Source organism: Aspergillus uvarum (genome assembly GCF_003184745.1).
Source record: "Aspergillus uvarum CBS 121591 unplaced genomic scaffold BO82scaffold_46, whole genome shotgun sequence".
Lineage (NCBI taxonomy): Eukaryota > Fungi > Ascomycota > Eurotiomycetes > Eurotiales > Aspergillaceae > Aspergillus > Aspergillus uvarum.
The window spans coordinates 78,418-104,196 of record NW_020291343.1 but is presented as its reverse complement, the minus strand read 5'-3'; the positions used below and the strand labels follow the sequence as shown (position 1 = coordinate 104,196).

Sequence of the window (25,779 nt, the reverse complement as noted above, 5' to 3'; positions counted from 1 at the left end):
TGCGTCACAGACGAACGGAATTGCACACCGGTTCTACTTTATTGGTCTTTCTGAATTTTTCCTACTAGGATGAGACCATTTGGTTTGGGATCGGACATTTCAAATTTTCTCTCCGGCGTTTTGCTTTCTTTTGAAAGCTTCGCCGGCGGGATTATTGCTTGTAGATTGGGTCTTGCGTGCAAGAGACTCGTAGTTTTCATAGAAATAGTGGGATAATCTTGGAGATCATTCTCGGCGATACGGACCTATGTCTGGATTGTTGCTAGCAGCAGTACATGATATCATTTGCTTCGTGGTATCCATGGTGATCTTGTATGTTCGGTCTCTAGTACAGTACTTCTTCGAGGGGCACTGTATTTGCTGTTGTCTGTTGGCACACCATGCAAGTTCTATCTGCGTGCACACTTCAAAGCCCGCCAGCATGAACATTCCGCCCAAGAAACTCCGCGGGCACATGCCAAGTACGGAGTACAATACATACGTACAGATTACACACGCCTCGCTTGGAGCCTCTCTCTACTATTTACTTACTCCCCGGGCTCATCGCCAATCTTCTCCAACTTGCCCATTTCCCGCTTCTCCCCGGCCTCGCCGAAGATCCGGATCCTGTCCACGCGCAACTTCTCACTGTCCCCATCGCCGTCCACAAAGAAGATCACCAGCGAGGTGACATTCTGGAACTTGACGAACCGCAGATCCACCGTAGCCGTCCCCGTGTTCGCGTCCCAGCTCTGCGGCTGGATTTCCACCGCCTGCACCGGGTCGATATCGTCCGCCTCGTCGAAGCCCAAAACATGGGAGCGATTCGTATAGAGCTTGATCGTCTTGGGGCGCATCGGGCGCTCGTCCTCGTCGCGGTCCTCCTCGTCCTCGTCGCCCTCTTTCGGCGGGAAGGATGTGATCTGCAGCGAGTGCACCTTGACGGTGGACTGGAAGGGCACGAACAGCATCAGCTGCTCATCGGTGTCGCTCTCCACCCAGTCCGGACCGGCCGCCTTCTTGCCCTTGCTGTTCAGGGCGGAGGGCTTCGGCCCCTCGAAGAGCGTCCGGGCCGTGCCGTACTCGCTGGCCCGGTTCAACAGCTCCAGTCCCTTGGGGTCGGCTTGGTCTGTGATGTCACTGTAGCCCTTGGGCACGGCGCCTCCGATCCAGTATCCCCCGCTGCCGCTGCTTGCTCCCTCGCCGGACGAGGGTTCGGCTTTGTTGGCCTCCGCGGCGAGTTTACGGACGACGTCGTTGAGCTTCTTCGGGTCGGCGCCGCGGATGGTGGAGGTTGGGCGGCCGCGTTCGAAGACGATGAAGGTGGGCATTCTGTTCACGGGATCGCTGAGATTAGCTTGGGTTTCCTTTTTCCCAACGGTTATGGGTAGGTACGCAGAAGGGGTCATCTTACGCTGTAACGCCATAGGCCTTGGCAATATCTTGCTGGTGGTCAACGTTGATCTTGGTGAATGTGATCCGGTCCTTGCGGGACAGCTGCGTGGCTAGCTGCTCGTACGCGGGGGCGATGGCAGTGCATGGTCCACACCAATCTGCGTAAACTTTTGGGGGGCAGAAGAGTCAACCAGTTAGCTGGATTTGTTTGTTTGTTTGTTTGTAGGGTGGTTTTGTGCAATCGACGTGGGTGTGAGACAGGTGGCAGGGGCAAACGAAGGAGGGGGAAAGGCGGGGGAGGGGGAGCTGGGACAAGGGGAGACAAGCTCACAGTCGGCTACGACAAAGGTAGACGAGCTCAGCAGAGAGGCAAATTGCTCTTTGGAGGTGATTTGCACGAGTTGTGACATCGTGGCGGTCGGGTTGAACTGAGCTGAGCGGTGTAATCAAGATTTGAAGGAAGAGAGGAGAAGAGAAAAGGATGGGTTGTTGTTGACCGGGACAGACTGGACTGGACGGTTCGTCGTCTCCGCCCCGGACTATCCATTATATGTCATCAGCTCCGAGTCGACTCAACCCCGCGGCGGCTTCTGTGACGCACTGTCATTGCGACGATTTCTATGATTTGGGACGCCTCTTGATCATGAGCATCAACTTCGGAAAGGCGCACTCATTAGTTCATTTCTCATTCACAGCTAGAATCATTGATGTCTACTCTTTTACAGGTAGTTGAGTATAATGTGGCCACCAAGCCCACTCTATCCGTCACAAATCTGCTCATGACTGGGCGCTCAATCCACGAGCTTGGACACCATCGTAGTCTCTGTTGGACAACCCTCTCCAGGACATCAGGATTTCATACTTGCAAGCCAATAGCTTCAGGGACGATCGTGAGCGTGTCGAGTCCACCTCGACCTTGGGTGCTCAAGTTGCATTACTAGAGCACCCACGCTGCTCGAAATGCGGGCTATACTCCGCAACCTCCTCATCGTATCGGAGCCTCATAAGAGACCAGAAATCGCTTCTCTCCCCGGAAGAGACCAGTTCATGGCAATGCTAGCCGGTGAACCAGGTAAATATGCGAGTGACATCTCACCCTCCAGGGGCAAGAAGACCAGAAAAAGAGCATCACCGTATGCTTACACACAAGGGTTTCCCACCAATATCACCAACACCTCAGGCCCCCTGCTTCTGCACCTCTCCCACTCGCCCCTGCTCATCATCACTGCCATCATTTTCAACCGCAAACAGGACCTTCATCCACAGACTACAGCCCCGACACCCGACCACAATCTCCCCATTCTCCGCCTCCCTCTCCAAATCCTCTTCCGTGAGCAGAAACCCCCTCTCATCCCCACAGCGACACCCTCTATACCAAACATCCCCGTCGCCGTCCTCATCCTCTGCGCAGCCCAGATCCTCCAAGTCCACCACCTCCAACCCCGTGTGAAACAGCACCCCATTGCCCCCGGCCTTTTCCTGCCCCGCGGCAGCCCGCGCGCGATCCAGTCGCAGGGAGCGATCATACTCGGCGCGTAGAGATGGGACGGAGAGAGTCTTGTATGCAGCTGTAATCTCGTCTATCGTGTAGGGTCTCGTCTGTGGCGAGGAAGAGCCATGGGTGTCGTTCGAGGCCAGAAAACTTGGAGGCGCATCCTGAGTAGGTGTGCTGGCGCTGCCAGCGGCGGCAGCCTTGTCCGGGTGGTGTTTGAGTAGGGCGCGGTGGTATGCGGTTTTGAGTTCTTGCTTCGAGAGGGGCGCAGTCGTAAAGGAGAGGCCGAGGATCTCATAATAGTCAAGAGGGAGGGAAGTCGTAGTGAGCGTCATTGTGAATGTCCTTTCCCTCCTTCCAATTCTGTCTCTGTATCCCTGTCCGCTTCGGAAGATAGAAGGCGGGGTCGGTTGGCGAGGGAGATTTCAGTTCAGAATTCCTGTGAGAGACGCTTTCTCTCCTTTCCTTCTTGCGAGGCGTGTGCAAGTGATATTCAAGTAAGTGTCAAGGGACTCCTCTGTATAACGGAGGATCAGATGCCTCGTCGCAAAAAGATGAAAAAAAGATTAAGGCGGCGCGGCGAACGGGTCTTGGCCGTTCCGCACATGCGTTCCGGCCGCGGCCACAATTCTCGTGACTTCTGGACATCGCAACTACCATTGTGATAAGAGCCATGCTCTTGCATCTAACATCACTCAGGACGTGGATTACAGAATGAAGCAATTCAAAATTGAAAATGCAAATCTCGAAGGTAAGTCTTATTCGTCTACAGCCCGTCTCTTGGAATAACTCATCTAGTGGATGATAAGTCTAGTATTGATGCTCTAGCTATCTTCTACCTCTAACCCACAAGACTCGCCTGTACAATGCCTTCGATGGCAGACAGGCCGAGAACAAAGCCGCACAGAAGGGCCACGGCCGTCAAAGAGCGGACCGTTTACGCATATATCGGATATCAAAATATCGAAACAAGTCAAGAAACGCAATGCCCCGCGAACAGATTATGCCAAAAGAAACCCAAACACTATTCACACACCCTGCACATGATCTATGCCTCGAAGGTCTTGAAGACGTAGCGGTCCTCGGCCTTGCTGGTGAAAGGAACACCCAGCTCGAGGAGCTTGACGTACACGTCGGTGAACTCCTTGAAGAAGACATCGTTGTCCTTGGCGTAACGCTCGACGTGCTTGCGGAACTCCTTGTCCTTGATCATGGCCAGGTCGGTGGGGAGCATCATCAGGGTCTTGGTGGTCTTGTCGGTGAACTGGACGGGGCCGTTCCACTTCTTCTGCTGCCACTTCTCGTCGAGCAGGAGCTTGAAGAAGTCGTTGGTGAAGACAGTGGGGCTGAAGTCCCAGGGACCATCGAAGCCGGAGCGGTCGGTGTGGGCGCGACCCAGGGCGTGGGCACCGATCAGGGCCACGATCTCCTGGTCGTTGAAGCCCATGCGGTAGAAGATGTCACGGACGTGTTTCTGGTCCTTGGAGGCGTCGGGGAGACGGCCGTCGGGAGTGCAGGCGGCGACGTCCCTGTCCTGACGGCCGGGTCTCCAGGGGATGGCAGGGCCACCGCACTCCTGGATGGCGGCAGAACCGGCCAGGGTCCACAGGTCGGAGTAGGTGATCCAGGGGAACTGCTGCTTGATGGGCTCGAGGAAGTCTCTGGCGTGCTTCAGACCAGCGTTGGCACCGTGATCGGACTCGGGAGCGAACCGCATGGTAGCACCGTTGCTACCGCCGGTGCCGGTCTCCTTGTCGTAGGTGCCACTTGCGTGCCAGGCCAGGCGGACAAGGACCTGTCATATTCCGAGGTTAGTGTTATGTCAAAACAAGACTCTTTGACTTGAGGGTCAAGACTCACGGGGCCGTAGCTGCCATCATCATAGTCGGTCTCGTCCACCAGCTTCTTGGCAATCGCATCGTACACCTTCTGGTAGTCCTCCTGGGTGGGGACGAAGGCCTTGGAGCTCACGGAAGAATCGCCGCTCTGGAAGAGAAAGAAAGCACCAGCGGCACCAGCAGCAGCAACACCAGCCCACAGGAGGCCGTTAGAGGACTTGCTGGAGCCAGCCTCGGAAGCGTAGCCGCGGCGAGAAGCGGTGCGGAAGCCCTGGGAGGGAAGGGCATAACGAGCGCTGCGAGCAGCGGGTCTGAAAGCCGAGGTAGCAGGGGTCGAGCGAAGGAAGGCCCGAGAGGCCGAACGAGCAGCGGAGGCCATTGTGTGAGGGAGAGGTGTGAAACGGGGAGAGTTTATGTGTGGAAGGGTAGGACGAAAGGGTACACACAGTACTCTTGGGGTGAATCGACTACTGAGGGAGGGTGAGACGAGAGGACGGAGGAAGAGAAGGGAAGGGAAAGAGAGGTGACAGGTACGAGAAGAAAGAGGAGAAGGGACGAAGACAGGGATACTAATAAGTCTACTAGGCTGCGAATCACTTCCATCGGTTTTGCCCGCGACTCCTCCAATAATCCCTGAGGGCACCAATGACCGAGGCGAATTGGGGGACAGCTCTAGCCCCAATCTTTTGAGTAATCAATAGCCGGTCTTTTGGCTTTCTATCTCTCTCCGCATTTCCTGCACTTTCTTCTGGAAGACCTGAGTTTTGCCGTGGGATTATCGGATGGAATGATTGCCGCGGCTGTTGGGGTTTCCGGTTCGTGGCAAGTCCCAGGGGCTCGATCCATGGCTCTTCCCAGGGCTCTTCCCAGGCCCTTGAGAAGTTCCTTGCTTTCTTCAGTAGATAATATCCTGGGATATTCTGACAATTGTTTATCCAGCGCAATGGCGTTGTCAACCTGGGGAGGGATAGTCTAACCCTTGTCTGTCTCTCACGTCGGCGGGATGGGATGGATGATAGATACGATGCGACAACCCGAACGGGGACAAATCCAATCATGAATGGCGAAGCGGGTCCGGTGTGTTCCGATTACAAACTTGCGACTTCTCTTTGGTTTTTTTGTTCATTCTCGGCTCCACCATTTTTCTCCCTCCACTTCCTCCGTCTTACCAAATCGTGCCTGTCCAGAACTCCAGACTTGTCGCCATTACTCATCATCAGCTTACGATATCGAAACGGTCTCAAATTTGGCACCTCGCAATCATAAGCCGTACTGAACCTTATGCAGAGCCGAAGAAAGTTCTTTTCGAAGCCAACGGATGCTTACTATGTGATCTTGCAGGTAGAATTTGCCCAATGAGTAGAAGCAGTTTTGTGTAACTGCTGGTTTTGCGCACACATGGTACAAGGCAAGACGATGGCAAAATTTGGAATCGAGTTCCATCCCAATTCTGCAGAAGAAGAGGGCGGTAATCAGCTCTAATGCTGTGCCCCTGTCAATGAAGGCTCCAGGTACCATTCATCCACAGACTTGAGCACAACAACCAGAACATCAAAACGTAAATTCCGATGCGACAGCACAGCGCAGCATGAGCGAGTGCGCATATGAAGTGCAGTCCTCTTGCTGGCTGAGGCCGAGGTCAACGCCATCAGCAACATGCGAACTACATTTCGAGGATTTACAAGATAGAATGTCCGTCGTAAAAATAGTCCTGCCGTTCGATCAAAGCGAACACCAGGGTGGAGTAGACGCAGCTCTGCTAAAAACTGTTTGGTTTTGATCTTCCACTGAACGAACTAAAAAAAAGTAATGCATCTTTGCCATTGAAAAGGCAAGACGCGCACTGTGTGGGTTTTGTGTTCGTGTTGTTTCTTTCTGCTTGTCTACGAGTCGGCAACAAAATGAATGCCAAAGGGCCCCAACTGCCAACATCATGCAGATCGGGAGACGAGATCCATCGACTGCGGTTGTTCAGATTGAACAATCGTGGCAATGAAGATGAATTTGTCTGTGAGGCTGGACCATGGCTGTCGATGTGACAGACTGCCAAAGCGGCCGATTGTTGATGGGAGAGGAAATTGAAAGGGAAAAACAAAAAAAAAAAGTCAGACGGCTACGGTCACATGAGAATATATGTTTCGCTTAATGTGGTCATGTGATACGCTAGTCCTTGGTGGGTAGAATGTTTGTCCGTGCGGGTACTCGGCTCAAGGTTGGTGATTTGGAGGGGTTGAAACTACGTACAGCAAATCACTTCAGAGAAAATTTTGAGAAAGATCTTGATCGCTCGTTGATCGCTCGTATTATATTTTTTTTCTCATGTGACTACTTTCAACATCTTTCTATTCTCTCTGATGATTTTGGTGAAAGCTTGTGTTCAAAAAAGGTGCCATGTAACTCCTAGTTCCCGAGACATATATTCTAAAAGGTATCATAGTCTGGGACATAGAACCAAACGCCGGCGAAGAACTAATCCTAGCAATGTACAAAGAAGCGCCATGCCTTCCATACTCAATAACCAAAAAGCCAGACACCCCCCAAAAACTCAAGTCAGGGTTCACTTCTGACGTCGGTAATTGATCTCATCGACTGCAAGCCCAACGAGCTGCCTAATAGGACCACCCCGACGCTTTTTGTACCTGCGCTCCGGCTTCGCACTCTCGTACTCCATACTCGACATGTCCGGCTGCGACTGCGACTCGAGCATCGGTGCATCCTGGGCGTTGGCCTGGAAGGGCTCGAAGGCGGGCCGGACGGACAACGTGAGCCCGATCCCCAGACACACGAAGACGATCACAATCTCCTCCAGGACCGACATGCACAGCTGGATGGTGACGTTTCCGGCGAGCGAGCTGAACTCCGGCTTCTGGGCAAAGGCCGACAGCAGAGAGTATAGAATGCGCACGAACAGCAAAGGGATCGAGATGCCGACGGCCAGGAGCAGGCGGTGCTCGCCTTCCTCGATCCGCTGATAGCGGAGAGAGATAAGGAGCAGCAGGATGCAGAGGCCGACCCACGCAATGAGGTACAGCACCAGGCCGGCTTTGGTCTTGGAGTTGTACAGCCCTTCCGTCGGGCTGGTGCTTTTCGTTTGGCCCACGATGCCCAGGATCATGCCTACGATGGTGAGCAGGCCGGTCACCTTGAACAGGAGGGGGTGCAGAGCGTGGCCGGATTTCCGTTGGATCGAGTCGTTACTTCAATGACACCAAGTGTTAGTCACGGTGCGTGCTTGTGGATGTCTGCCGGGGTATACATACGCTCGAGACAACAGGCCAATGCAGGCCCAGGTCAGAGGCGAGACTCCGATGGATGTGCAGACTGCCCATGCCACGTAGAGATCGACTGATGTAGGATTGCTGATGGTGGCTAGGTAGCAGCAGGAGCCGATGATTCGAGCTAACGAGAAGATCACGAAGAATATCCAGCCCGAGCTTCGTGTGAATCCATGGCGAAAGGCCATCCATAGGGCTGTGAATAAGGTGGGGATGTATATGATCAATTCGAGGATGGAGATTCCATGGCGATAGTCGATAGCCATGATTGCAGTAGTCGGCTTCACAAGACCTGTCAAGAAAAAACCAAGAAGAATGGTGATTTAAAAGTATGAAGCTTCATATCGGAAGTCATTGACGGGGGACATGTTCGCTATTTAATCTCAACTCGGACTATCTCCTGTCCCCAAGGCGAAGGATTTTAGCCTGAGAACCACAAGGGCTGTGCCGATATTTTGATATTGAGAGTCTCCATCAGGATCGCCGGGCAGTGTTTGCGACCCTCATAGGCACTCAATCTACGGTTCCAAGCAATTTGAAGTGAAGAATACCGCATCCTTTCAGGGCGGAATTGTTTGAAGAGATAGATTGGGCCAATGAAAAGGCTGGGCGAATGGGGTGCCGCTCGCTCTGCATACCTGAAGCAGGTTAGTGATGGAGAGCCTGAGGCTGCAAGTTGACTTGACTCAGCCGCAATCCTGGACCGACTCGGACTCCACTCGGGCTCGGGTCACTCTTACTCGTTCCCGACTTGGCTGCCTTGTCAGCACTATGAATGAGCAAGACTGACTTCTGACAGTTTGGTTTTCTTTCATGCAACGACCATTATTGCAGCCTTCCATGGCTATTGGAACGTATCAAGTGTTTTTGTTCAGAATCATGAACGACTGGTGCTCTTCGGTTAGCCAGTATCCTGCAGGCAGTCTCCTACCAGTCTATTAGTGCATACATTACACTCCAAGCTCGTCAAATTTCCGGCTAGCCATGGTCTACCGTGGTAAACCGAGTGGAGGATGCAACACTTGCCGCGCGAGAAAAGTCAAGGTATGTTCTTGCGGTCAAGGCTGAGCAAGCAATCACTGTCGTTGTTGGAAGCTAGTTTCGGCCCCCACGACTACCCATGCTGATCATGGGGCTTAGTGCGATGAAACAAGACCAGTCTGTCTACGCTGCACTAAATCTAGGCGTACCTGCACCGGTTATCGGGATCAACTTTCACTGTGGTTCAGGGACGAAAGCGACGCCACTGTGCAGAAAGTCAAGGCACTGAAGAAGTCGGGCTCGGACGATTCGACCCCGCCACCAACGGCCGTTACTGCGATACGACAGGCGGCTGCCCAAGTATATCGCCTTCAGCACCTGACCTTCTCGATCCCCGTCTTCAACTTTGCGCTGGACCACATCTTCCAAGCCACCTGTCTGTTCCTTAAGTCATATACATGGCTCAATGTCTCATGCTTGGTAGAACAGTCTCAGACGCATGTCCTCTCTATTGGCGAAAAGGCCATGATGACAGGTATCGCGTCGGTGGGTCTTGCAAATCTGGCAAATCTTAATAAATCACGTCCTTTTCGAATCTCATCAAGAAGCGAGTATACCACTGCTTTGCAGTTGACGAACGCTGCTCTTCGTGATCCAGTGGCAGTAAAAGAAGACACCACGCTCACCGCGGTGGCTTGTCTCTCTTTGTATGAAGTGAGTCTTTTGTGATAGTATCCGGAACGAAGCCACTGACTTGATTTGCAAGATTATCTGCTGCGACAAGGAATCGTCCTTGCTATCTTGGTATGAGCATGCACGAGGCATCGCCGCCCTACTTGAACTTCGTGGGGAGGAACAGCTCCATTGTGGAACCGGTTTGCAAATGTTCCAAGTCCTGAGAAATGAAGTGGTTAGCTTCATGATCCGTTCAAGCCAAGTAATAAAGTGCATATGTCTGACTTTCTTATAGCTTATTGGTTGCCTGCAAAAGCGAACACGAATGCCTCCTACGCTCATCAGGACTTCACATCGACCAAATTCCACTGCTCAGAGTTATTGTGCAGGTAAGCTGGTGGAGATTGCCGCCGGTCTATGCGATCTTCAATCTCAAATGAGCGAGGGAGCAGTCACTGATAGCGCCAGAATACTTACGCTCGCCATGAAGCTGGAATCTGATTTAGAGGATTTCAGCAAAGAGCTTTTTGCTGAGCTGCCCTACTTGATCAGTCTGCGAACCAAATCCCAGATCTCTCAAGAGGAGGCGGTAAACGCGGTCAGTCATTACAATGGATATTACCATGTGTACCAGTCCATGTGGGCGTGCAATACATGGAACAATTACCGGTACATTCGAATTCTCGTCAACAGTTTGATTCTGGCACAGTTACAACAATTGACGTTCCATCCCCAGCGCAGCCCAGTTGCCCCGGGCATACAGAGTCTTTGCCGCCATGTCCGCGCTCTTCTAAGGCAATTGGCGATGGATATCTGCTGCGCGGTTCCGTACAAATTTGGCCTTGCTCAGGAGGCTGAGAGAAAAACACTGAATCCCTTGGTAGCCAAAGCCGGCACTGGGTTCACTCTCCTTTTGCCCCTCTATCTTGCTTCGCTTGTCGATGGAGTGTCGAGCCCTGTCCACGCTTGGGCCACGAGGTGCCTCGGCATTATCGGTCACAAGATGGGCATCCAAACGGCTGTATCCCTTATGAATGTGCTCGAGAATGAGCAAGGTTGGACGGGCTGGATCGACTTGATAGATGGTGAAGGGGATAAATAGATGTACATGATGGAAGACCTTGGTACCTAAGGCATCACAAGACAGCGGAGACTCAGTTCACGTGACGCACCGTTGTGCATCATTTAAAAGAGTTTTCCTCCGCGCCGCGGGAAGGAACTTTTTTCTTTTTCTTCTTTACACTTATCATACCTCACGAACGCATAATCAACCTACACTCCTATCCTCCATAGGATGGCAGGTCATATTGGCGTACCAGAATGACGTTTCCAACACCGGGCAAATGTCTTGCTATGGCTTCATCACCGTGCTGGGTTCCTTCGAGAGTCACGAGTGCGATGGTGATGAAGTCAACTGCTGCTCATACATGCCGACGCAAGATCGTTTCTTAATTGTGTAAGCGGAGAAAGAGAGACACTTTCTCTTCTCGTATTGTAGTTGTGGCCACACGCGCCCAGGCTGAGGGCCGTTGCAGCAATCCAGAGAGCGTCACTTGTGTGGAAGTCTCGATGCTTCTCGTAAGCGCGGATCAAGCAACCAGGTCACCGAGCCCGTGGATTGGTCTTCCGGGATCGTTCGATTAAGTTTCGCAGGCGCAGTTTGTTGATTGTCAGAACTTGGCTCAAGTCCTCTGAACGTGGGTTCTAGTGATTGACGAACGCGTCCGACTCCGAACCCGAAACTATCTTTTTGAGCTTGAGCGAAAAGGAGTCTGTCCTCTGCCCAGACCGCGCATGAAATAAAGTGAACCAACTTACCAAGTGCCTGGCAATATATTAGCGACATAGATTGGGGGAATAATGTTAATGGCGCTGAAAATAGAACAATTGTGGCCCGTTCTTTGGAAAACTGGGTCTATTGTCCAGTTGGGGGCTGCTTGCCCCTGACTCTTGACAATGAAGCCAAGAAGCAAGCAGCAAGCACTGCTTGAATTGAATGGATGGATGGTCGCATCGGCGGGCGCTGTCTTGAACTCCGGATGCAGGACCGAACGAGGCTGGCTGGCTAATTATGAAAGCTCGAGTAGTTGCAGTCTAGATGCTTTTCAATCGATTGATCAGTCAGTCAGTCATCATTGAATTGGACTAAGTGACTCCCGTAATCTGCATTGATGATTACGGAAGACTAGACTAGTCGAGGGGACAGAGGACAGAGGAGAGACAAGAGCGCGACTACGACGAGGAAATCGAATCCACCATCCAACTTTCCTCCCCACATCTTCATTCATTATTCATCCCTGGCCACTTTTCTCTCCTCTCACCTCATCCTTACTCAGTCTATTACCTCCCCTCCCCCACCTCTTCTATCCTTTTTTACTACTCTATTATCTTTTCCCTCCGTCCATACGGCTCCTCTTCGGCTTCTGTCCTGGACGTTGATTGTGTAAATATGCTTGATCCCACCGCCTGAGTGTCTTCTTTCCCCCTCCGAATTCCCCGTTCCGGAAGCTCGGCTCGTGCATTCACCTGAGACTTTTATCTCTACGGACCCCCCACTGCAAGTTTACGACCACAAAACTCTTCTATTCTTGGCTCTCAGACACTTGGAGCCCATCGTTTTACTTGCACAATAGAGTTCGTCGCCTTTTGAGCGTCGTGCGACCATGGTGGGAGGCATTAGCAAGCGGCAGCAATACCGCAATGAGCGGGCATTGCAGGACCTCATCCGGTCGGTTCCTGGCAACGATCGATGCGCTGATTGCCAGGCTATGAACCCTGGTGAGCCCCAATACCTACAATCATCCTGTCGCAATGTGATGCTAATGAACCTCTTGAAGGCTGGGCTAGTTGGAACGTACGTACCACGACCGATCTATGCACGGATTCGAGCCCCCGAATAAGGACACGGCATATTGACTAGATCGGATACAGATAGGCATCTTTCTTTGTATGCGATGCGCGGCCCTACATCGGAAGCTTGGCACGCATATCTCCAAGGTCAAGTCCCTGAGCATGGACTCGTGGACGGACGACCAAGTCGATGTGAGTGATAGCTACCCCACACCAGCTCAAGTGGTCTGGTCTGACTCGTGATGGGTTTGGTGGACGCTAGAATATGAAATCGCACGGCAACAACATCATGAACAAGCTCTTCAATCCCAAGAACGTGAAGCCACCGGTCCCGACCGACGTCGACGAGTCCGACTCGTGCATGGAGCGATTCATCCGGCAGAAGTACCAGCATCGGTCTCTCGATGAGAACAAGCAGAAGCCTCCGAGTCGTCATGACTCGGGGTATGATAGGTCTCCGGAGGGGTCGCCGCCTCCCTTGCCTCCGAAGCCCGCCAGGCCGTTTGGCTTCGGCCTTCGTTCGGCCTCATCCGCAACGAACCTCAACCGCATCTCCAACCGCAGCGCCTCCTCTCCTCAATCGGACAGATTCGACTCACCTTCGCCGGCGCTAGGTGCAAGGAAGGCTTCCGGGGATGCGTCGTTCGACTCGAAATTGGCTACCCTGAGGGATATGGGTTTCACAAATGAGCGTCGCAATGCCATTGCTCTCCGCGAATTGAATGGGAATCTTGATAAGACCATCGAGACGTTGGTGAGGCTGGGAGAGGGCAACGGTTCTGTGATGCGACCACCTGCTTCTGCTTCTGCTTCAACTCCTAGCGTCGATTCCTCCAAATTCGGCAATCCCTTCGATCAATTAGACTCGAGGCTAGCAGCCCAGCCCAGCAGCAACTTCAACCCTTTTGATGCACAGCTGCAACCGCAACCACCACAGCAGCTGCAACAACAGTTGCCTCAGTCGGCCTCTATGCAGCCGCTCGAGCAGTCGTTTCAGGGCCTGCAGGTCGCCCAGCCCTTGTTCCCGCACTCTACAGGAGGCTACCCGTACAGACAGTCCTCCCTTCAGCCTCTTTATCAGCAGGCGCCCCCTGCAGCTTCTAACTTGAACCAGGGTGGATACGTCGCATCTCCACAGATATTGGACGGTAGCCATAATCCCTTCTTCCAGACTGGAGCTCAGCCGCAGGCCAGCCTGACCACTCCGGGCGCGAGCCCCAACCCCAACCTTGGTTCAAGCAATCCCTTCTTCGGCCAGGTTCCATCACAACAACCATCCACGCAGGCGCAAAACCAGGCGTCAGCCGGTCCATTTGGTCCTCCGCGACATGCGAACACAATGCCTATCATGTCTGCGACGTCACCATTTGGTCAGCCTTCGCCATTCCAGCAGCAACAGCAGCAGCAACAGCTGCAGCCACAACTGCAGCAGCAAGCGCAGCCCCAGCTCCAAGTACCGCCCACGCAACCTGGACAAAACTCCATGAACCCGTTCCAGATGATGAATGCGCCGCCCACGCCTCAGAGTGCAGGATATCCCGCTCCAGCGCAGTACGGTTACCAGATGCCCGCCCAGCCTCTGTACCCGCAGCACACAGCCCGTGTCGACAAGAACAGCATTCTCGCACTGTATAACCTCTCTCCCCAGCCCCCTACGATCCCTGAACACCCTCAAATCCAGCAGCCCCCGGTGGCTGCCAACCCAGCCCAGCAAGTCCCGATGAACCCAGCACCACCATCCCACTATCAACAACCCGCACCCGCCCTCCAACAGCCCGGCGCCACCGACCCCCAGGCGACGGGGACACGGAACCCCTTCTTCACCGCCGCTCCAGCCGCCCCTGCTGCACCGTACCAAATGGCCATGCCCCAAGCTGCTCCCCCGCCCACGGCAGGTTTTACCATGAACAACCGACCCGCGACGTCAGCAGGCGGGTTTCCTCGCGGTCACATGAGCCAGCAGAGCGTGGACATCAATGGCTTCCAGAGTGGCCGCCACAGCCCGGACGCGTTCGCCAGCCTCAGTGCACGCTACGGCTAGACAGCTAGCTAGCTCGATTCCGTTTCAGCCTTTCATGTTTTCTCTGCTTATTCTTCTTTCTTGAGCGTATATATAACATGTCTTCTTTGCCCTAATCGGGGTTTCTTTTTCTTTTTCTTCTTCTGGATGTGTGTACCTGTGTTGCATCATTCATGGCGTTCTTGAGGTGATATAGTAACTGTATGATGACGCTGTCGTTGACAGAGCGGTATATACTTTTTTCTCTGTTCTTTTCTACACACAAAGTCGGTCAAATTGTTACATAGAGTTGAAATGGACCAATAAAAGCTCAAAGTCAAAGGTGGTTACTCCGGGCTGGGATTGCAATGTCTGGGACTCATGTGTTCCCTCTTCGTGAGCGGGTTGATGGCTCTTTGACCATAGCAAGTACCGCTCGGGTCGAGGGAGACGAGTCATATACTGTACTTTATTGGTCTGCATTAACCAGTCCAGATTTCTTCTCAGATCTATGTTATCATTCAAGATAGAGCCTGCTATCATCAAATCTAACCAGAAAATCACTCAATAGATCAAAGCTTGAGAAAGGAATGAAGAAGAGGAAAGAACAGAACGCCTCGAGAACATTTCCCAGCCAGCCCAACACCCATTCATTGATCACCAGCTTCCCTATCCCAACTTCCCCGCTCGAACGTCCTAATTCCTCACCAAGATGACTGGAAGCCGCCTACAAGAACGATCCCAATCCGCTCGAACTGTCACTCGACCCACTGCTACCGCCACCGAAGAGCGAGCTCAGCCCGCTAAGCCCAGACAGCCCGGAGGATCCCGAAGAAGCGGCGGATGACTCGGAGCTTCCGCTGCTGGTGCTCGAGCCAGTGGTCCCGGAAGAAGTGGTGGACGTAGAGGTGGTTCCCAGCTGCGACTCCAACCACTGCGAGGCCTCGCCGGTGTTGGCGATGTACGAGAAGTGCGCGGGAAGGACGAGCAGCGTGCCGTCGCACACCATGTCGCCGGCGGCGCAGTAGATCTTGACCTTGTCCTTGGGGAAGTTCTGGATCTGGCCATGTTCCTGGGCGTTCCGGGTGTAGCCGAAAAGAACCACGCCCTTGATCTTGTCCTTGACGCTGTCGTCAAGTTCCTTGATGGAATCGTCCATCACGGCTGTTCCTTGACTATATAGATCGGATTTGTCGTTAGCGTACATTCTGGGGAGGAGGGATTTTGGCCGAGTGGTGAAGAAGCGGGCTTACCTATATCCACCGGCCAGGATTTGACTGTTGGGACACTTGGATGCAGCAAGGTTGAAGAGAGACTTGGCTTCGTTGATGGCCGCTGGGGAGGTGTTATCGGGCAGGGCGTTGGACATCAGATCGGCTGTGTAGGCGGGACCGACGCCCTGGCAGAGGACTTGGCCGGCCTTGGCCATCTTGAGGTTGTTGCAAACGGCCGGGCCGGTTGAGATACCCTGTTATTGTTGGTTAGAGTACAGATGGAAGAGATAAAGTGGTGTGGCTTACAAGGAGACCCGGCTCGGTGGATGCGCGCGCAAAGATGAAGATGATGGGCTTGCAAGAGCCATCACGGAGTTCGTTTCCAGAACTGACTGCAGCATACTTAGCAATGATGCTCGAGGGAAGGTTAAAGCAGCGAGACCATACACTGACGGGTCTCAAGACCCATTGGGGTGGCCGCTGCAAGGCCCATGAGGCCGAGGAAGAACAAAGGAAGCTTCATCGTGGGTAGTTGGGTGCTGCTGGGACTGGGGATGCCTTCCGAATCATTCAAGCATCGACCAGACCAGGTTTCATTGGGAACCTATTTATACAAATCTCCCGAGTCCTCGGGATTAGGACCAGTCCACATGTCGTCGAGGTATTTTTTCTTGGGTGCCGAGATAGAATGAGTTTTTTGGAAGTGTAGCTTGTTTCATGCACGATTCTCGTTTCATACTGTCGCAGACAGTTCAACAGTTCCTCACGAGAAAAATCACGGACCACCTCCTTGATACGGTTGGCAACCACGGATGTATGCTACCGAGGACCCTGAATAGACCCTGAACGGGTGGCTTGTCCGAGGTCGGTGGATGAGGCTATTCGCTCGACGGCCAACGGCGTGTTTCAGCACAGGGCCACTTTTTGGGTCGGGGGGTGGATCTGGGTCCGCTGGTGGTAGAAAAGTCCGCCGGTCAAGCCGCCTGGGTGTGCCAGGCACCGGTGTTTTTCTGGCCATGTGCATGGGTTTGTGGTTGGAGTCTCAAAAATGAGACGAGCGATCAGGATCTAGTCTATTACTTGTACATAGTAACTAGTGTGTGCACGATCGAACCAAACACAGCCGATGGTGGCATGCTGATCAGGAACAGGGCAGTTTGTTCCAGAAACCATATCCGAAGTAAACCCTTAAAAGCTGATCTATGGTTTGCTAGTGATCCTTGATCGACATTTCATTCCCTTTGGAAAGTGTAGACTGATCAGTTTGAGGTTAATGAGTAATGTGACGTGTCGAAGAGCAGAGCCCGGTTGGATTTCCGATGCCGAGGTATGTTATGGAGCATTGCACGGCCATTGAAGGAGTAAGCCGAAGGAGAATACGAGACCTCATGAACTGAAGTCAGAGAATCATAGTCAGCACAGTCAGAGAAGCGTCGGCATTGACTGGAGAGAGAAAGACATCCTGGATTGAGAAGTGGCCGTTGGATGGATGAGTGTTGGAGTGTTGGCGTGTTGGAGAAAGTGTAGTGTAGGCGGCATGTCCCGTGACCAGCTATGCTTGCTTTGCTTGAAGCATCATCCCTTCCTGTTTAGGCTGACAGCAGTGACCATCCACCGACTCCAACTTTTCTACTGCAAACAATGATCTGATAGCCACACTATTGAACAATCTTCTGGAAGTCTAGCAGAAGCCTAAAACCTCAATTCCATTTATCATCGAGATCAAGCGCCTGAGTCTCGAAACACAGCGTTGAGCAAGGTCGGTGCCTATCTCAAATAGCGGCCGGAGTAGTCTTGCCAAATATCATTCTAGTCCTCGCTGGCGTCATAGGAATAAATTGATCTACTGCTCTGTCTGACGACTAGCGTAGGGCGCGTCACAGCCAACTACTACCTGCACTAAACCTGATACAACAAAGATGCCGATCAAATGCATTTGCGCAAGGTTTCTAGTCTCGCGAGACCAACAGCCACCAGCCAAACTAGAGCGCCGGGCCCAACCCCCGGACCCCCAGGCACGGCGACAGCGCCAGCGCCAGCGACCACCACCACCACCACCGGCCGTGGCGCGCAATTCCGCCGAGGAGATGCATCACAAGGCGCGCAACACCACCCGCGCCCACCTGCGAGAACTCCACCGCCGGGTCCAAGCGTCACAGTTACAGTCTCTCTCCGAGTCCGAAACCAGGGACCTCGGTATTGATTGCGTCGAGCTCCCGCTCCGCCCAGATGGGCTCTTGCCCGAAGAGACAGACGAAGCCGTATACTTCCACCCGTGGCCGATTCGGCGCCTCGAGGCCCACCCCGTTGACATGACGGACCCAACCACCCGGGAATCCGCCCGCGTCAAGGAGAAGCTCTGGGCGCGCTTCGACCGGAAGGGGACCGACCAGGACGGCTTCCTGAGTGCGGTCCTCGCGGACGAGTTCCTCGAGTACCTGCGCGAGGGGCCGCTGGGTCGGGATACATTGGAGCAGTTCTCTCTGTGGACTGAGGGGTCAGCTAAGTGAACTACATATTTGATGTGTTGCACGATGTAGCATTGCTGATAGTGGGGACAAACTGCGGGAGCCTCTCACAGAACCTTTGAAGGTGGCATCATTCGATCGCGGTACATGGATTTCAGCGCCTCGGCGGATCCGGACACGGGGCCTAGGGCTGCGCACGCGGCGGACTTCAAGTTCGAGGAAGCGTGGTGTGCGCGCAAGGGAAATCCCCATGTCAGTCTCATCGTGACGCACAAGGTGGCTCCGGAGGAGAGGTTGCTGCGCACCGAAGTCCTGGCCCTCGTGGGCATTATGAGGACACGGCTAAGTCGAGCGGCGCTGAAGGAGCATACGATCATCCCGGTAGGAGACTTCTTTGTGACTAGCTTTCATAGAATCCCCACAGACTGAACCACTCACATCTGTTGTATAGATCAACATGATATCATGCATGAGACAGCGCCAAGCGAGGATACTCCAGGCGCACTTCGACGGCGAAGACCTGGTGATCCGCAAGAGCCATCTCTACGACTTCAGCACGCGAGATCTTCGCGAGAAGAACATTCCATTGTTCTTACTTTACATGGCCAGCAGGCCTATCGGAGATACCAGAGCTTATAAGAAACGGATCCGGGAAGTGTAGGTGTCTGCTATCATTATGCGAAATGACCATGTGAATCTTCCATGTAAAGCAAACCTAATACGAATTAATTCTCCTTTAAAATATGAGCACAAGAAGAGCCAAAACCTCATTCCGCATCCTATCCTACTTAATCCCTTCACAGAGTCATGAAACCCCGAATACCAACTCTAATCCCCAAGCAGCACACCCCCAATAGAAATCATCGAATATCAGAAACCATCCTCATTTTGCATCCCCAAGTCTCTTCAAACCGTACCCCCGCCTTCCTTCTTAACCCCACCCAAATCCTGCTTCTCCAGCTTGAAAACCCCAAACCCCTCCTCCCCAACCCCTTCCTCCTGCACCTTCACCTTCCCCTTCTTAGCCGCCTTCGTCGGCGCCGCGGCACCCTCGCCATTCGCGTGGTCCCAAGTCCCGGCTTTACGTTTTGCCTTGGAGGGAGTCTCCGCTGCTCCGGCGACGCCATCGGCGGCGGCGGTGGTGGCTCCATTCTTCTTAGCCGGGGACGTGATCGGGGTCGTATCGGTCGAGGTGGTAGAGCCGAGGGATTTCGCATGTCTCTTGAGTTTGGCTATGCGTTGCTCGATGGCGCAGGCGGTGCAGTCTTTTGTTAGGCGGGTTGTCTTGTCAGTTTTAGGGAAACTCCAGAGGGGGTGAGGGGGTGGAAGCGGGATGAGAGAATGAAAGGCAGTGAACGAAAGGGACTAAGTCAGACTCAGGGGTAAGAAAACATACCTCCCCCCATGTGCTGGGCCAGCTTCTGGGTGTCAAGTTTCAGTTGGCCGTGACATTGGTTGAGAACGCCGACGAAGAGCTGGATTTCGAGGGAGAGATGTTAGTGAGTATGCATGCGTGAATGATAAGGAGATCGAGCTGGGGAAGGGGGAGAAGTGTGCATACCTTTGCGTCGGCTTCGGAGGTCCATTGCATCGGCATTTTCAGATCCTGTTGCTTGATATTGGATTTGTGAGGTGTTTTTGTAGTTGTTGTTGAGGTATGGGTTCTTGTACTTGGGTTTTGTAGAGGGTAGTATCGTGCGGGGAGGGATGAAGAAAGATGGTTGGGGAATGAAGAGAGTGAGAGAAAAGGAGAAAGATAGAGGAAGGGTAGGGAGAGCAGATTTATGGGGTTTGTGTTTGTTGGACTCGAGAAGGCAGGCTGGATGGTTGGTGTTATTTGCTGATGGTGAATGTTGCAGATGTGAAAGGTCGCTGAGCTGGGAGTTTAGCAAGGCAACGGGGAATATATTCGCTGTGTCTTTCTTGAAAGTGTCTTCTCTGATTAGAATGCTGTCTGTGTTTTCGAGACCAACTGGTACCTCAGCTCCACAAACAAAAGCTATCGCATGATACGTTGTTCATAAGGATCTACTCGGTCCTGACTCTGAAGTTCAGGCGTGGGTCGGCTGAGTTCGAATGTGATGCACATCACAAATGAACAGTCCTTTAGAAGTTTGACTTGAGCCAGTGGACATCAATCAGAGCCGTAGCAGTAGAAGATGTGAAAAGAATCATAGAGTATGAAAAAATAGTGCGCATACTACAGCTCTATCAGGGCTGCTGATCTACGCGTCATGGAATGCATAATGTGAAGGTATGATATAGTAAGGTATATTGTCTTCCCAAACACTCTGGGCACGTTAACATTAAACTACCACCCACCCTTGCCAGCATTTCCCGTACTTTCCTCGATCTTCTTGGGCATGCCTCGCGTCGGCTTGGACTGGGCCGCCTCGTGCTTGCGAAGCTCCTCGGGGACCCGGGAGATAGGCGACTTGATAAGCATCTGTTTAAGATCGTACCTGCAGAAAACCAGGTCAGTAAGCGAATACAAGGTGGATGACAAGAACTGTAACAAGATGGAGAAGAAGGAACATACATAACGTCGGAATCCTCGTTCCCGAGGAAGGTGATGGCAACACCACTCTTTCCAGCACGACCCGTACGACCGATACGATGCGTGTAACTCTCGATACTTGTCGCCATGTTGAAGTTGATGACCAGACTGACATCCGGCACATCGATACCTCTACCCGCCAGGTCGGTCGCCACCAGCACATCGGTTGACCCGTTCCGAACGGACGCCAGCGCCGCCTCACGCTGCTCTTGCGTCTTACTACCGTGCAACGTAACAGACGAGAAGCCCCACTGTTTGATCTCCCGAGCAATGGCATCGCAGTTGCGCTTGATGTTGACGAACACAATGATCGGAGGACGGAAATCGCCCGACGACAGGATCTCGCCGAGGCGTTTCTTACGCTTATCTTCTCCTGCGATCAACTCCACACGCTGCTCGACTGTATCGACGGCTTCACCGGCGCTACCAATGGTCACAATGGCTGGGCGGCGGAGGTATTTGCGGGCGATGCGTTCGACAGCTGAAGGCATGGTGGCCGTGTACATCATTGTTTGACGGTAGCGTTGAAGATGGGACGGCTGATTCGAGTTGATATGGCGGCTCATTGCGATGGAGTTCTCGGCTTCCTCGCTGTCTGGCTTCTCATTGGTAACAGGCAAAGCATCCAAGATCTTGTTGACAGGCTCTTCGAAACCCAGATCGATCATCCGATCGGCTTCATCCATGATCACGTAGCAACATTGACTGAGGACGAGCATCCGGCGCTCGATACAGTCGACGAGACGACCAGGCGTAGCGATAATGATCTCCGCACCGTCGCGGAGACTGTAAGCCTGTTCTTCGAACGAGTGTCCACCGACGATACTGACGACGTTGAATCCAAGCGGTTGGGTGAACTTCTTGGCTTCAATCTCGATCTGTTGCGCCAATTCACGAGTCGGTGCCAGCACAATAGCGTAGGGTCCATCGTTCTTGCGCCATTCGAATTCGTCAATCCGAGGAAGCTCCGCAATGTAACAGAGAAGTGGGAGGAGGAAGGCCGCCGTTTTGCCGGAACCAGTGACAGCCACACCGATGAGATCGCGATTCTGCATAGCGATTGGAATAGCTGCACGCTGGATAGGAGTGGGTTCCTTATATCCAACCAGGCCGATGAGCTCCAGTAGACGCGAGGGCAGTCCCGATTCATCCCACGAGCGCATTGGGTTGGGCACGCTCCCACCCTTGGTACTGATGTTGAAGTCTTCCTTGAAGATACGCCAATCGCGCTCGCGCATATGTTCGAGCTTCTTCTCGGACCAGTGCTTGTCCAACTGGTTGCGGGTACTCTCTTCGCGGCGACGGCGCTCCATCTCCAGGATTTCGCGCGCGCGGATGCTGCCAGCCTCGCGGTCGCGGTCCTCTAGAGCCCGCGCGTAGGTCTTGGCCACTGCGTCAGCAACATCGTCGCCGAAGCCAGCCAGACGGCCGCGGCCGAAGAAGTTAGCTTCGTGCCGGTGTTTGTAGAGCGGGTTGTAGTCGCCGCTAGTGTCTTCCTCAGCATTCCACTCGAAGTTGAACTTGCGATCTGTCGTGCGCTTGCGCTTCTTCTTCGCGGAGAAATTTGACGTCTGGTCGGCGCCCATGTACCGTTGCTTGATAAGCGCGGCTTGTGCCGCTTGTTCCTCCTCGGCGTCGTCCACGGCGCCTCTTCTGTTCTTATGTTGTTTGCCAGGGCCGCTGGTCAAGCCATACGACATCGATTTAGGGGGAGGGGGAGGTGAGAGATCGTAGTTCTTGTTGTTGCGCATCGAAGCCGGCGCGCTGGGCGCATCGGAAGAGTTGCGCATGGCTCGTGGACCGGTGGGAATCGAGCGGGAGTTGTCATTGTGGCGGGACCGGGACTCTGATGAGCGGCTGGAGGATGTGTTGTCGATCGTCTGGGAGGACGTCTGATCAGTCTTGAGTCTGCGCGCGGCTTCGACTTCCTTTTGGCGCTTCTCAAGGGCGATCTTTTCGCGTTCCTTCTTCGACAGAAATTTGGGCTGAGAATTGTTAGCTGTGCAGCTTGATTTAAACGAAGCCCGCGTGAGATCTACCTTGGCAGCTGCAGCATCAGCTTCCCGTTTCTTGCGCACCAGCTCCTCGACACTCAGAGGCGTAGCAGCTGGGCGTTTGGGGGCTCCCCATCCGACTTTCTTCTTCTTGGATTCGGGCTCTGGCGGCGGAGCAGGTGGAAGGTCCTCCGGCGGTGGCGGAGGTGCGGACGTGTCTGGCGGCGGAGGAGGAGCGGAGGAGTCCTCTGGAGGTGGGGGAGGAGAAGGAGGGCGTTCGATAGGCTCTGGAGGTGGCATAGGAGGAGGGGGAGTCTCCAACGAACCGTTTGTAATTATACCATCCATGGTGAATTATGGAGATAGAAAGAGGAAGGAAATACAGCACGCCGCCGGTAGGCGTTTGATATGACCGACTATCAAAGGCGGCAGGCGGCGCCGCGGAGTCTAGAATTTCTACGGAGGCGCAAAGAAGCTGGGACCGCAGCCAGTCACGTGCATATCATGTTGAAGTATGCTTTTATACAGTCACCACTTATCATTTTATCATGAATGTCTACCTGGTCAAGGTTGCAGATATAGCTGATGACTTTCTTCTTAAACAGGAGAAGCCTCAATGAGTTATTATTTACAGCTCGACATTTGACCGGACCGAGCACCGCTCAGCACCTACACCCACAAATACAAAACAAGCCCAGTAAGCGAAGTAAAAAGGCATCTCAGCATCTCTCCTCATAAACAACCTCGAAGTCTCCCAGATGCACGACATGGCAATCTTTTGTTTCCTTCAAGAACCGCGTCCCATCCTCCCCCTCCGCAAGCCTCACCTGGAACCTCTCGAACAACTTCGCCAACACAATCCGCATTTCGATGTAAGCCAGCCCTCTGCCAGCGCAGGTATATGCACCTGCGACAAACGGCATGAAGGCTGACTTCTTCAACGTTAACTCTGGTTGTTCGCCGGTCCAGCGCTCGGGGATGAATTCCTCGGGCCGGACGTAGTTCCTGGGGTCTCGCTGGACGGGGAGAACAGGGACGCTGATAATAGTGGCGCCGGGAATGAAGAGGGTGGTTGGTGATGAAGATGAGGATGCGTTGGTAGAGGTAGGCAAGGGGACGTGGATACCCTCGGGGGGTGTTTTGCGTGGGATTTCTCCAGGGACAGGGGGCTGGAGGCGGAGGGCTTCATTGATACAGGCGTTAAGATAAGGAAGAGAAGTGATAGAGCGATAGTATGAGGCTTCAGGCTCTGAGTCATTCTCTTGATCCTTGCTTTGCTCTCGCAGGCGTTGTGCAGCATCGTCGAGCTCCGCTTGGAGCTTGCGCTGAACAAGAGGGCAGCGTGCGAGGTGGAAGATCACAGTCGCCATGGTGGTGGCCGTAGTGTCTCTATTGTCGAGTCAGATCCACATTACCTCTCTCCCAAAAGTCCTGGGAAGGACATATGACAAAAATTTAAGGGGAAGAAACATACCCTCCGGCAATAACCATCAACTCCCCCTCACTATACAGTGCTGACCTTGACAAATTCACCATGGCCGGCATCATCTTACTCATCGCATCAGTAGTCTCATGCTCCGGCGTGTGCAACCGCTGCATCTTCTCCCGGATCCGCGCCTCGATCCACGCGCCGTAGCGCTGAAGCGGTGAATCTGCTCCAGGCAGGTTAACCAGAAGACTCATCAGCCACGGCGCCTGAGAGATGATCCGCTGACCGGCAGTGACCTGCCTCACGAAGTGCAGCGCCGGATTGAGCTTCCAGTTCTCGATGTTCTCGAACGAATACCCCCAGCCAATGAGGCCCATCAGGTCATAACTTAGCAACTGCATCGTATCGGGACCGGAGACTACTTGACCAGCTCGTTGACGCAGCGCATCTAGGAACCGTTCCGTGGTCTTGACGACCACAGGCTGATAGGACTTGAGAGCTAAAGTTCAATAGCAAAAAATCAGCACACCTTCACTTCAGCCCTCAGCCCATCTCTTATCAATCACTCTTCATGCCAAAAGAGACAAGCAGGACACACAAACCTCGAATATTGAACGCCTTATCCCAGAGCGCCTTTCTGCGCTGCGTATGAGCTACCGGATCCCGCATATGAAACACCGCAAAGTCCTCGGAGAAATCGCCCGCGGCTTTCAAGCGATCATACCAGATGGCGCGGGTACACCGACTCGAGGCGCCGTAGATGACCTCGATTGCGTCGGCCGACAAGATGCTGAGTTCCTGGGGCCCCGTTCGGACGATATCGCCATACTGCTTGTGGAGATCCCAGATGCGCTCAAAGTCCCGTTCCTTTCCGACGTTGCCATACGCCGCTACTAGCTTCGATAGCTTCAGGGCGACCGGGCCTGGGAAATGACGGAGGCGGTGGAAGAACGCCCGGTAGATCAGAACGGAGGCGAAAAGGGGACCGTAGAAGCAGAGGTTCAAGAGAGATATCGCGGAGAGTCCGCGGAGAACTGCGCCGATACTCCAGGGAGACTGGTGCGGGTGGGTGTCCACCAGAGCGAAGCCTACAAGGGCGATATTCACAATCACATGCGAAAACAACCAGGTACGGACCTCTTTATTGTTGCGTTCCCCACGGATCCAATAGAGAAGATGGGCGCTCACGCCGGCCAAAGCAAGAAGAGGGCCATGCTGCTTGGTGAGGTCAACCAGGTCGACTGACACGACCATCATTGACGTTGTGTTGATTGGTCTCTCTTCGCGATGACCCCCTCTGGAAAAAGAAAAACATTAAGGAACGTGCTGAGGGAGAACGATACGAGAGAAGGATTCTAAATAGTTTCTCATGTCGCAAATTGACAACGCCATCTCCAGCACTAATCCATGATCCCGGCCCTCCTATGACGGTGGGACCTATCATAAGCATGAGAACTCGAGCTGACAAGTTCAGTTCCAGTTAGTCTAGTCAATCTAGATTACGAGAAGAAATAGGGTCTGTCATTGGATGGCTCGGGAATACTGGACAAGGATCCACTCGCATCTTATTCGATCCCAAGGGTCTGTGTTAAGGCAATGTAGTCTAGGAGCTGAGCTGAACAATTACAACAGT

The 25,779-nt window shown here is 53.4% G+C and overlaps 12 protein-coding genes across 12 annotated transcripts; 3 read left to right on the top strand and 9 right to left on the bottom strand.

The window, feature by feature from the left end:
* Positions 1 to 261: 261 nt before the first annotated feature.
* Positions 262 to 1,874, bottom strand: BO82DRAFT_356390 (thioredoxin-like protein 1). The gene is made up of 3 exons (XM_025635714.1): positions 1,706 to 1,874; positions 1,394 to 1,541; positions 262 to 1,311 (listed from the first exon to the last, which is right to left on the bottom strand). Exons 1-3 carry the CDS (start codon positions 1,782 to 1,784, stop codon positions 528 to 530), a joined length of 1,011 nt encoding a protein of 336 aa, XP_025489620.1. The 5' UTR covers positions 1,785 to 1,874; the 3' UTR covers positions 262 to 527.
* A 558-nt stretch (positions 1,875 to 2,432) lies between these two features.
* On the bottom strand, positions 2,433 to 3,409 carry BO82DRAFT_132848 (diphthamide biosynthesis protein 4). The gene has a single exon (XM_025629981.1). It carries the CDS (start codon positions 3,199 to 3,201, stop codon positions 2,551 to 2,553), a length of 651 nt encoding a protein of 216 aa, XP_025489619.1. The 5' UTR covers positions 3,202 to 3,409; the 3' UTR covers positions 2,433 to 2,550.
* Positions 3,410 to 3,662: 253 nt separating this feature from the next.
* Positions 3,663 to 5,259, bottom strand: BO82DRAFT_356388 (peroxidase). The gene is made up of 2 exons (XM_025635713.1): positions 4,727 to 5,259; positions 3,663 to 4,661 (listed from the first exon to the last, which is right to left on the bottom strand). The coding sequence occupies exons 1-2, from the start codon at positions 5,081 to 5,083 to the stop codon at positions 3,915 to 3,917; spliced, it is 1,104 nt and encodes a 367-aa protein (XP_025489618.1). The 5' UTR covers positions 5,084 to 5,259; the 3' UTR covers positions 3,663 to 3,914.
* Positions 5,243 to 5,863, bottom strand: BO82DRAFT_132844 (uncharacterized protein). Its single transcript, XM_025629980.1, has one exon. It carries the CDS (start codon positions 5,760 to 5,762, stop codon positions 5,298 to 5,300), a length of 465 nt encoding a protein of 154 aa, XP_025489617.1. The 5' UTR covers positions 5,763 to 5,863; the 3' UTR covers positions 5,243 to 5,297.
* Positions 5,864 to 7,140: 1,277 nt separating this feature from the next.
* Positions 7,141 to 8,553, bottom strand: BO82DRAFT_315074 (uncharacterized protein). Its single transcript, XM_025632533.1, has 2 exons — positions 7,965 to 8,553; positions 7,141 to 7,901 (listed from the first exon to the last, which is right to left on the bottom strand). The coding sequence occupies exons 1-2, from the start codon at positions 8,243 to 8,245 to the stop codon at positions 7,262 to 7,264; spliced, it is 921 nt and encodes a 306-aa protein (XP_025489616.1). The 5' UTR covers positions 8,246 to 8,553; the 3' UTR covers positions 7,141 to 7,261.
* A 410-nt stretch (positions 8,554 to 8,963) lies between these two features.
* Positions 8,964 to 10,737, top strand: BO82DRAFT_288753 (Zn(II)2Cys6 transcription factor; the record flags this gene model as incomplete). The annotated part of the gene is made up of 4 exons (XM_025631626.1): positions 8,964 to 9,023; positions 9,120 to 9,674; positions 9,727 to 9,870; positions 9,931 to 10,737. 4 exons carry the CDS (start codon positions 8,964 to 8,966, stop codon positions 10,735 to 10,737), a joined length of 1,566 nt encoding a protein of 521 aa, XP_025489615.1.
* A 1,189-nt stretch (positions 10,738 to 11,926) lies between these two features.
* On the top strand, positions 11,927 to 15,007 carry BO82DRAFT_315067 (putative GTPase activating protein for Arf). The gene is made up of 4 exons (XM_025632532.1): positions 11,927 to 12,413; positions 12,473 to 12,489; positions 12,567 to 12,677; positions 12,748 to 15,007. Exons 1-4 carry the CDS (start codon positions 12,299 to 12,301, stop codon positions 14,524 to 14,526), a joined length of 2,022 nt encoding a protein of 673 aa, XP_025489614.1. The 5' UTR covers positions 11,927 to 12,298; the 3' UTR covers positions 14,527 to 15,007.
* Positions 15,008 to 15,119: 112 nt separating this feature from the next.
* Positions 15,120 to 16,347, bottom strand: BO82DRAFT_132734 (cutinase family protein). Its single transcript, XM_025629979.1, has 4 exons — positions 16,146 to 16,347; positions 16,005 to 16,090; positions 15,738 to 15,952; positions 15,120 to 15,659 (listed from the first exon to the last, which is right to left on the bottom strand). The coding sequence occupies exons 1-4, from the start codon at positions 16,219 to 16,221 to the stop codon at positions 15,212 to 15,214; spliced, it is 825 nt and encodes a 274-aa protein (XP_025489613.1). The 5' UTR covers positions 16,222 to 16,347; the 3' UTR covers positions 15,120 to 15,211.
* A 1,011-nt stretch (positions 16,348 to 17,358) lies between these two features.
* Positions 17,359 to 18,855, top strand: BO82DRAFT_434125 (uncharacterized protein). Its single transcript, XM_025640928.1, has 3 exons — positions 17,359 to 18,195; positions 18,280 to 18,547; positions 18,618 to 18,855. Exons 1-3 carry the CDS (start codon positions 17,618 to 17,620, stop codon positions 18,825 to 18,827), a joined length of 1,056 nt encoding a protein of 351 aa, XP_025489612.1. The 5' UTR covers positions 17,359 to 17,617; the 3' UTR covers positions 18,828 to 18,855.
* Positions 18,856 to 19,072: 217 nt separating this feature from the next.
* Positions 19,073 to 19,763, bottom strand: BO82DRAFT_404264 (uncharacterized protein; the record flags this gene model as incomplete). The annotated part of the gene is made up of 3 exons (XM_025639428.1): positions 19,073 to 19,431; positions 19,563 to 19,641; positions 19,728 to 19,763. 3 exons carry the CDS (start codon positions 19,761 to 19,763, stop codon positions 19,073 to 19,075), a joined length of 474 nt encoding a protein of 157 aa, XP_025489611.1.
* A 661-nt stretch (positions 19,764 to 20,424) lies between these two features.
* Positions 20,425 to 23,103, bottom strand: prp28 (mRNA splicing protein PRP28). The gene is made up of 3 exons (XM_025633504.1): positions 22,763 to 23,103; positions 20,706 to 22,708; positions 20,425 to 20,628 (listed from the first exon to the last, which is right to left on the bottom strand). The coding sequence occupies exons 1-3, from the start codon at positions 23,063 to 23,065 to the stop codon at positions 20,478 to 20,480; spliced, it is 2,457 nt and encodes an 818-aa protein (XP_025489610.1). The 5' UTR covers positions 23,066 to 23,103; the 3' UTR covers positions 20,425 to 20,477.
* A 179-nt stretch (positions 23,104 to 23,282) lies between these two features.
* BO82DRAFT_315058 (cytochrome P450) lies at positions 23,283 to 25,475 on the bottom strand. The gene is made up of 3 exons (XM_025632531.1): positions 24,749 to 25,475; positions 24,192 to 24,645; positions 23,283 to 24,106 (listed from the first exon to the last, which is right to left on the bottom strand). Exons 1-3 carry the CDS (start codon positions 25,401 to 25,403, stop codon positions 23,437 to 23,439), a joined length of 1,779 nt encoding a protein of 592 aa, XP_025489609.1. The 5' UTR covers positions 25,404 to 25,475; the 3' UTR covers positions 23,283 to 23,436.
* Positions 25,476 to 25,779: the final 304 nt, after the last annotated feature.

Coding starts and splice junctions, on each gene's coding strand:
- BO82DRAFT_356390 (XM_025635714.1), bottom strand. CDS start 1,784: ATGTCACAACTCGTGCAAATCACCTCCAAAGAGCAATTTGCCTCTCTG. Junction 1,542..1,705: donor TACCTTTGTCGTAGCCGACT/GTGAGCTTGTCT, acceptor GCCCCCCAAAAG/TTTACGCAGATTGGTGTGGA. Junction 1,312..1,393: donor AAGGCCTATGGCGTTACAGC/GTAAGATGACCC, acceptor TCCCGTGAACAG/AATGCCCACCTTCATCGTCT.
- BO82DRAFT_132848 (XM_025629981.1), bottom strand. CDS start 3,201: ATGACGCTCACTACGACTTCCCTCCCTCTTGACTATTATGAGATCCTC.
- BO82DRAFT_356388 (XM_025635713.1), bottom strand. CDS start 5,083: ATGGCCTCCGCTGCTCGTTCGGCCTCTCGGGCCTTCCTTCGCTCGACC. Junction 4,662..4,726: donor ATGATGGCAGCTACGGCCCC/GTGAGTCTTGAC, acceptor GGAATATGACAG/GTCCTTGTCCGCCTGGCCTG.
- BO82DRAFT_132844 (XM_025629980.1), bottom strand. CDS start 5,762: ATGATTGGATTTGTCCCCGTTCGGGTTGTCGCATCGTATCTATCATCC.
- BO82DRAFT_315074 (XM_025632533.1), bottom strand. CDS start 8,245: ATGGCTATCGACTATCGCCATGGAATCTCCATCCTCGAATTGATCATA. Junction 7,902..7,964: donor ATTGGCCTGTTGTCTCGAGC/GTATGTATACCC, acceptor GTGTCATTGAAG/TAACGACTCGATCCAACGGA.
- BO82DRAFT_315067 (XM_025632532.1), top strand. CDS start 12,299: ATGGTGGGAGGCATTAGCAAGCGGCAGCAATACCGCAATGAGCGGGCA. Junction 12,678..12,747: donor GGACGGACGACCAAGTCGAT/GTGAGTGATAGC, acceptor GGTGGACGCTAG/AATATGAAATCGCACGGCAA.
- BO82DRAFT_132734 (XM_025629979.1), bottom strand. CDS start 16,221: ATGAAGCTTCCTTTGTTCTTCCTCGGCCTCATGGGCCTTGCAGCGGCC. Junction 16,091..16,145: donor GGGTCTTGAGACCCGTCAGT/GTATGGTCTCGC, acceptor AGTATGCTGCAG/TCAGTTCTGGAAACGAACTC. Junction 15,953..16,004: donor CCACCGAGCCGGGTCTCCTT/GTAAGCCACACC, acceptor CAACAATAACAG/GGTATCTCAACCGGCCCGGC.
- BO82DRAFT_434125 (XM_025640928.1), top strand. CDS start 17,618: ATGCCGATCAAATGCATTTGCGCAAGGTTTCTAGTCTCGCGAGACCAA. Junction 18,196..18,279: donor TTCTCTCTGTGGACTGAGGG/GTCAGCTAAGTG, acceptor AGCCTCTCACAG/AACCTTTGAAGGTGGCATCA. Junction 18,548..18,617: donor AGGAGCATACGATCATCCCG/GTAGGAGACTTC, acceptor TCTGTTGTATAG/ATCAACATGATATCATGCAT.
- prp28 (XM_025633504.1), bottom strand. CDS start 23,065: ATGGATGGTATAATTACAAACGGTTCGTTGGAGACTCCCCCTCCTCCT. Junction 22,709..22,762: donor CTGATGCTGCAGCTGCCAAG/GTAGATCTCACG, acceptor AACAATTCTCAG/CCCAAATTTCTGTCGAAGAA. Junction 20,629..20,705: donor AACGAGGATTCCGACGTTAT/GTATGTTCCTTC, acceptor GGTTTTCTGCAG/GTACGATCTTAAACAGATGC.
- BO82DRAFT_315058 (XM_025632531.1), bottom strand. CDS start 25,403: ATGATGGTCGTGTCAGTCGACCTGGTTGACCTCACCAAGCAGCATGGC. Junction 24,646..24,748: donor TAAGGCGTTCAATATTCGAG/GTTTGTGTGTCC, acceptor ATTGAACTTTAG/CTCTCAAGTCCTATCAGCCT. Junction 24,107..24,191: donor TTGATGGTTATTGCCGGAGG/GTATGTTTCTTC, acceptor ACTCGACAATAG/AGACACTACGGCCACCACCA.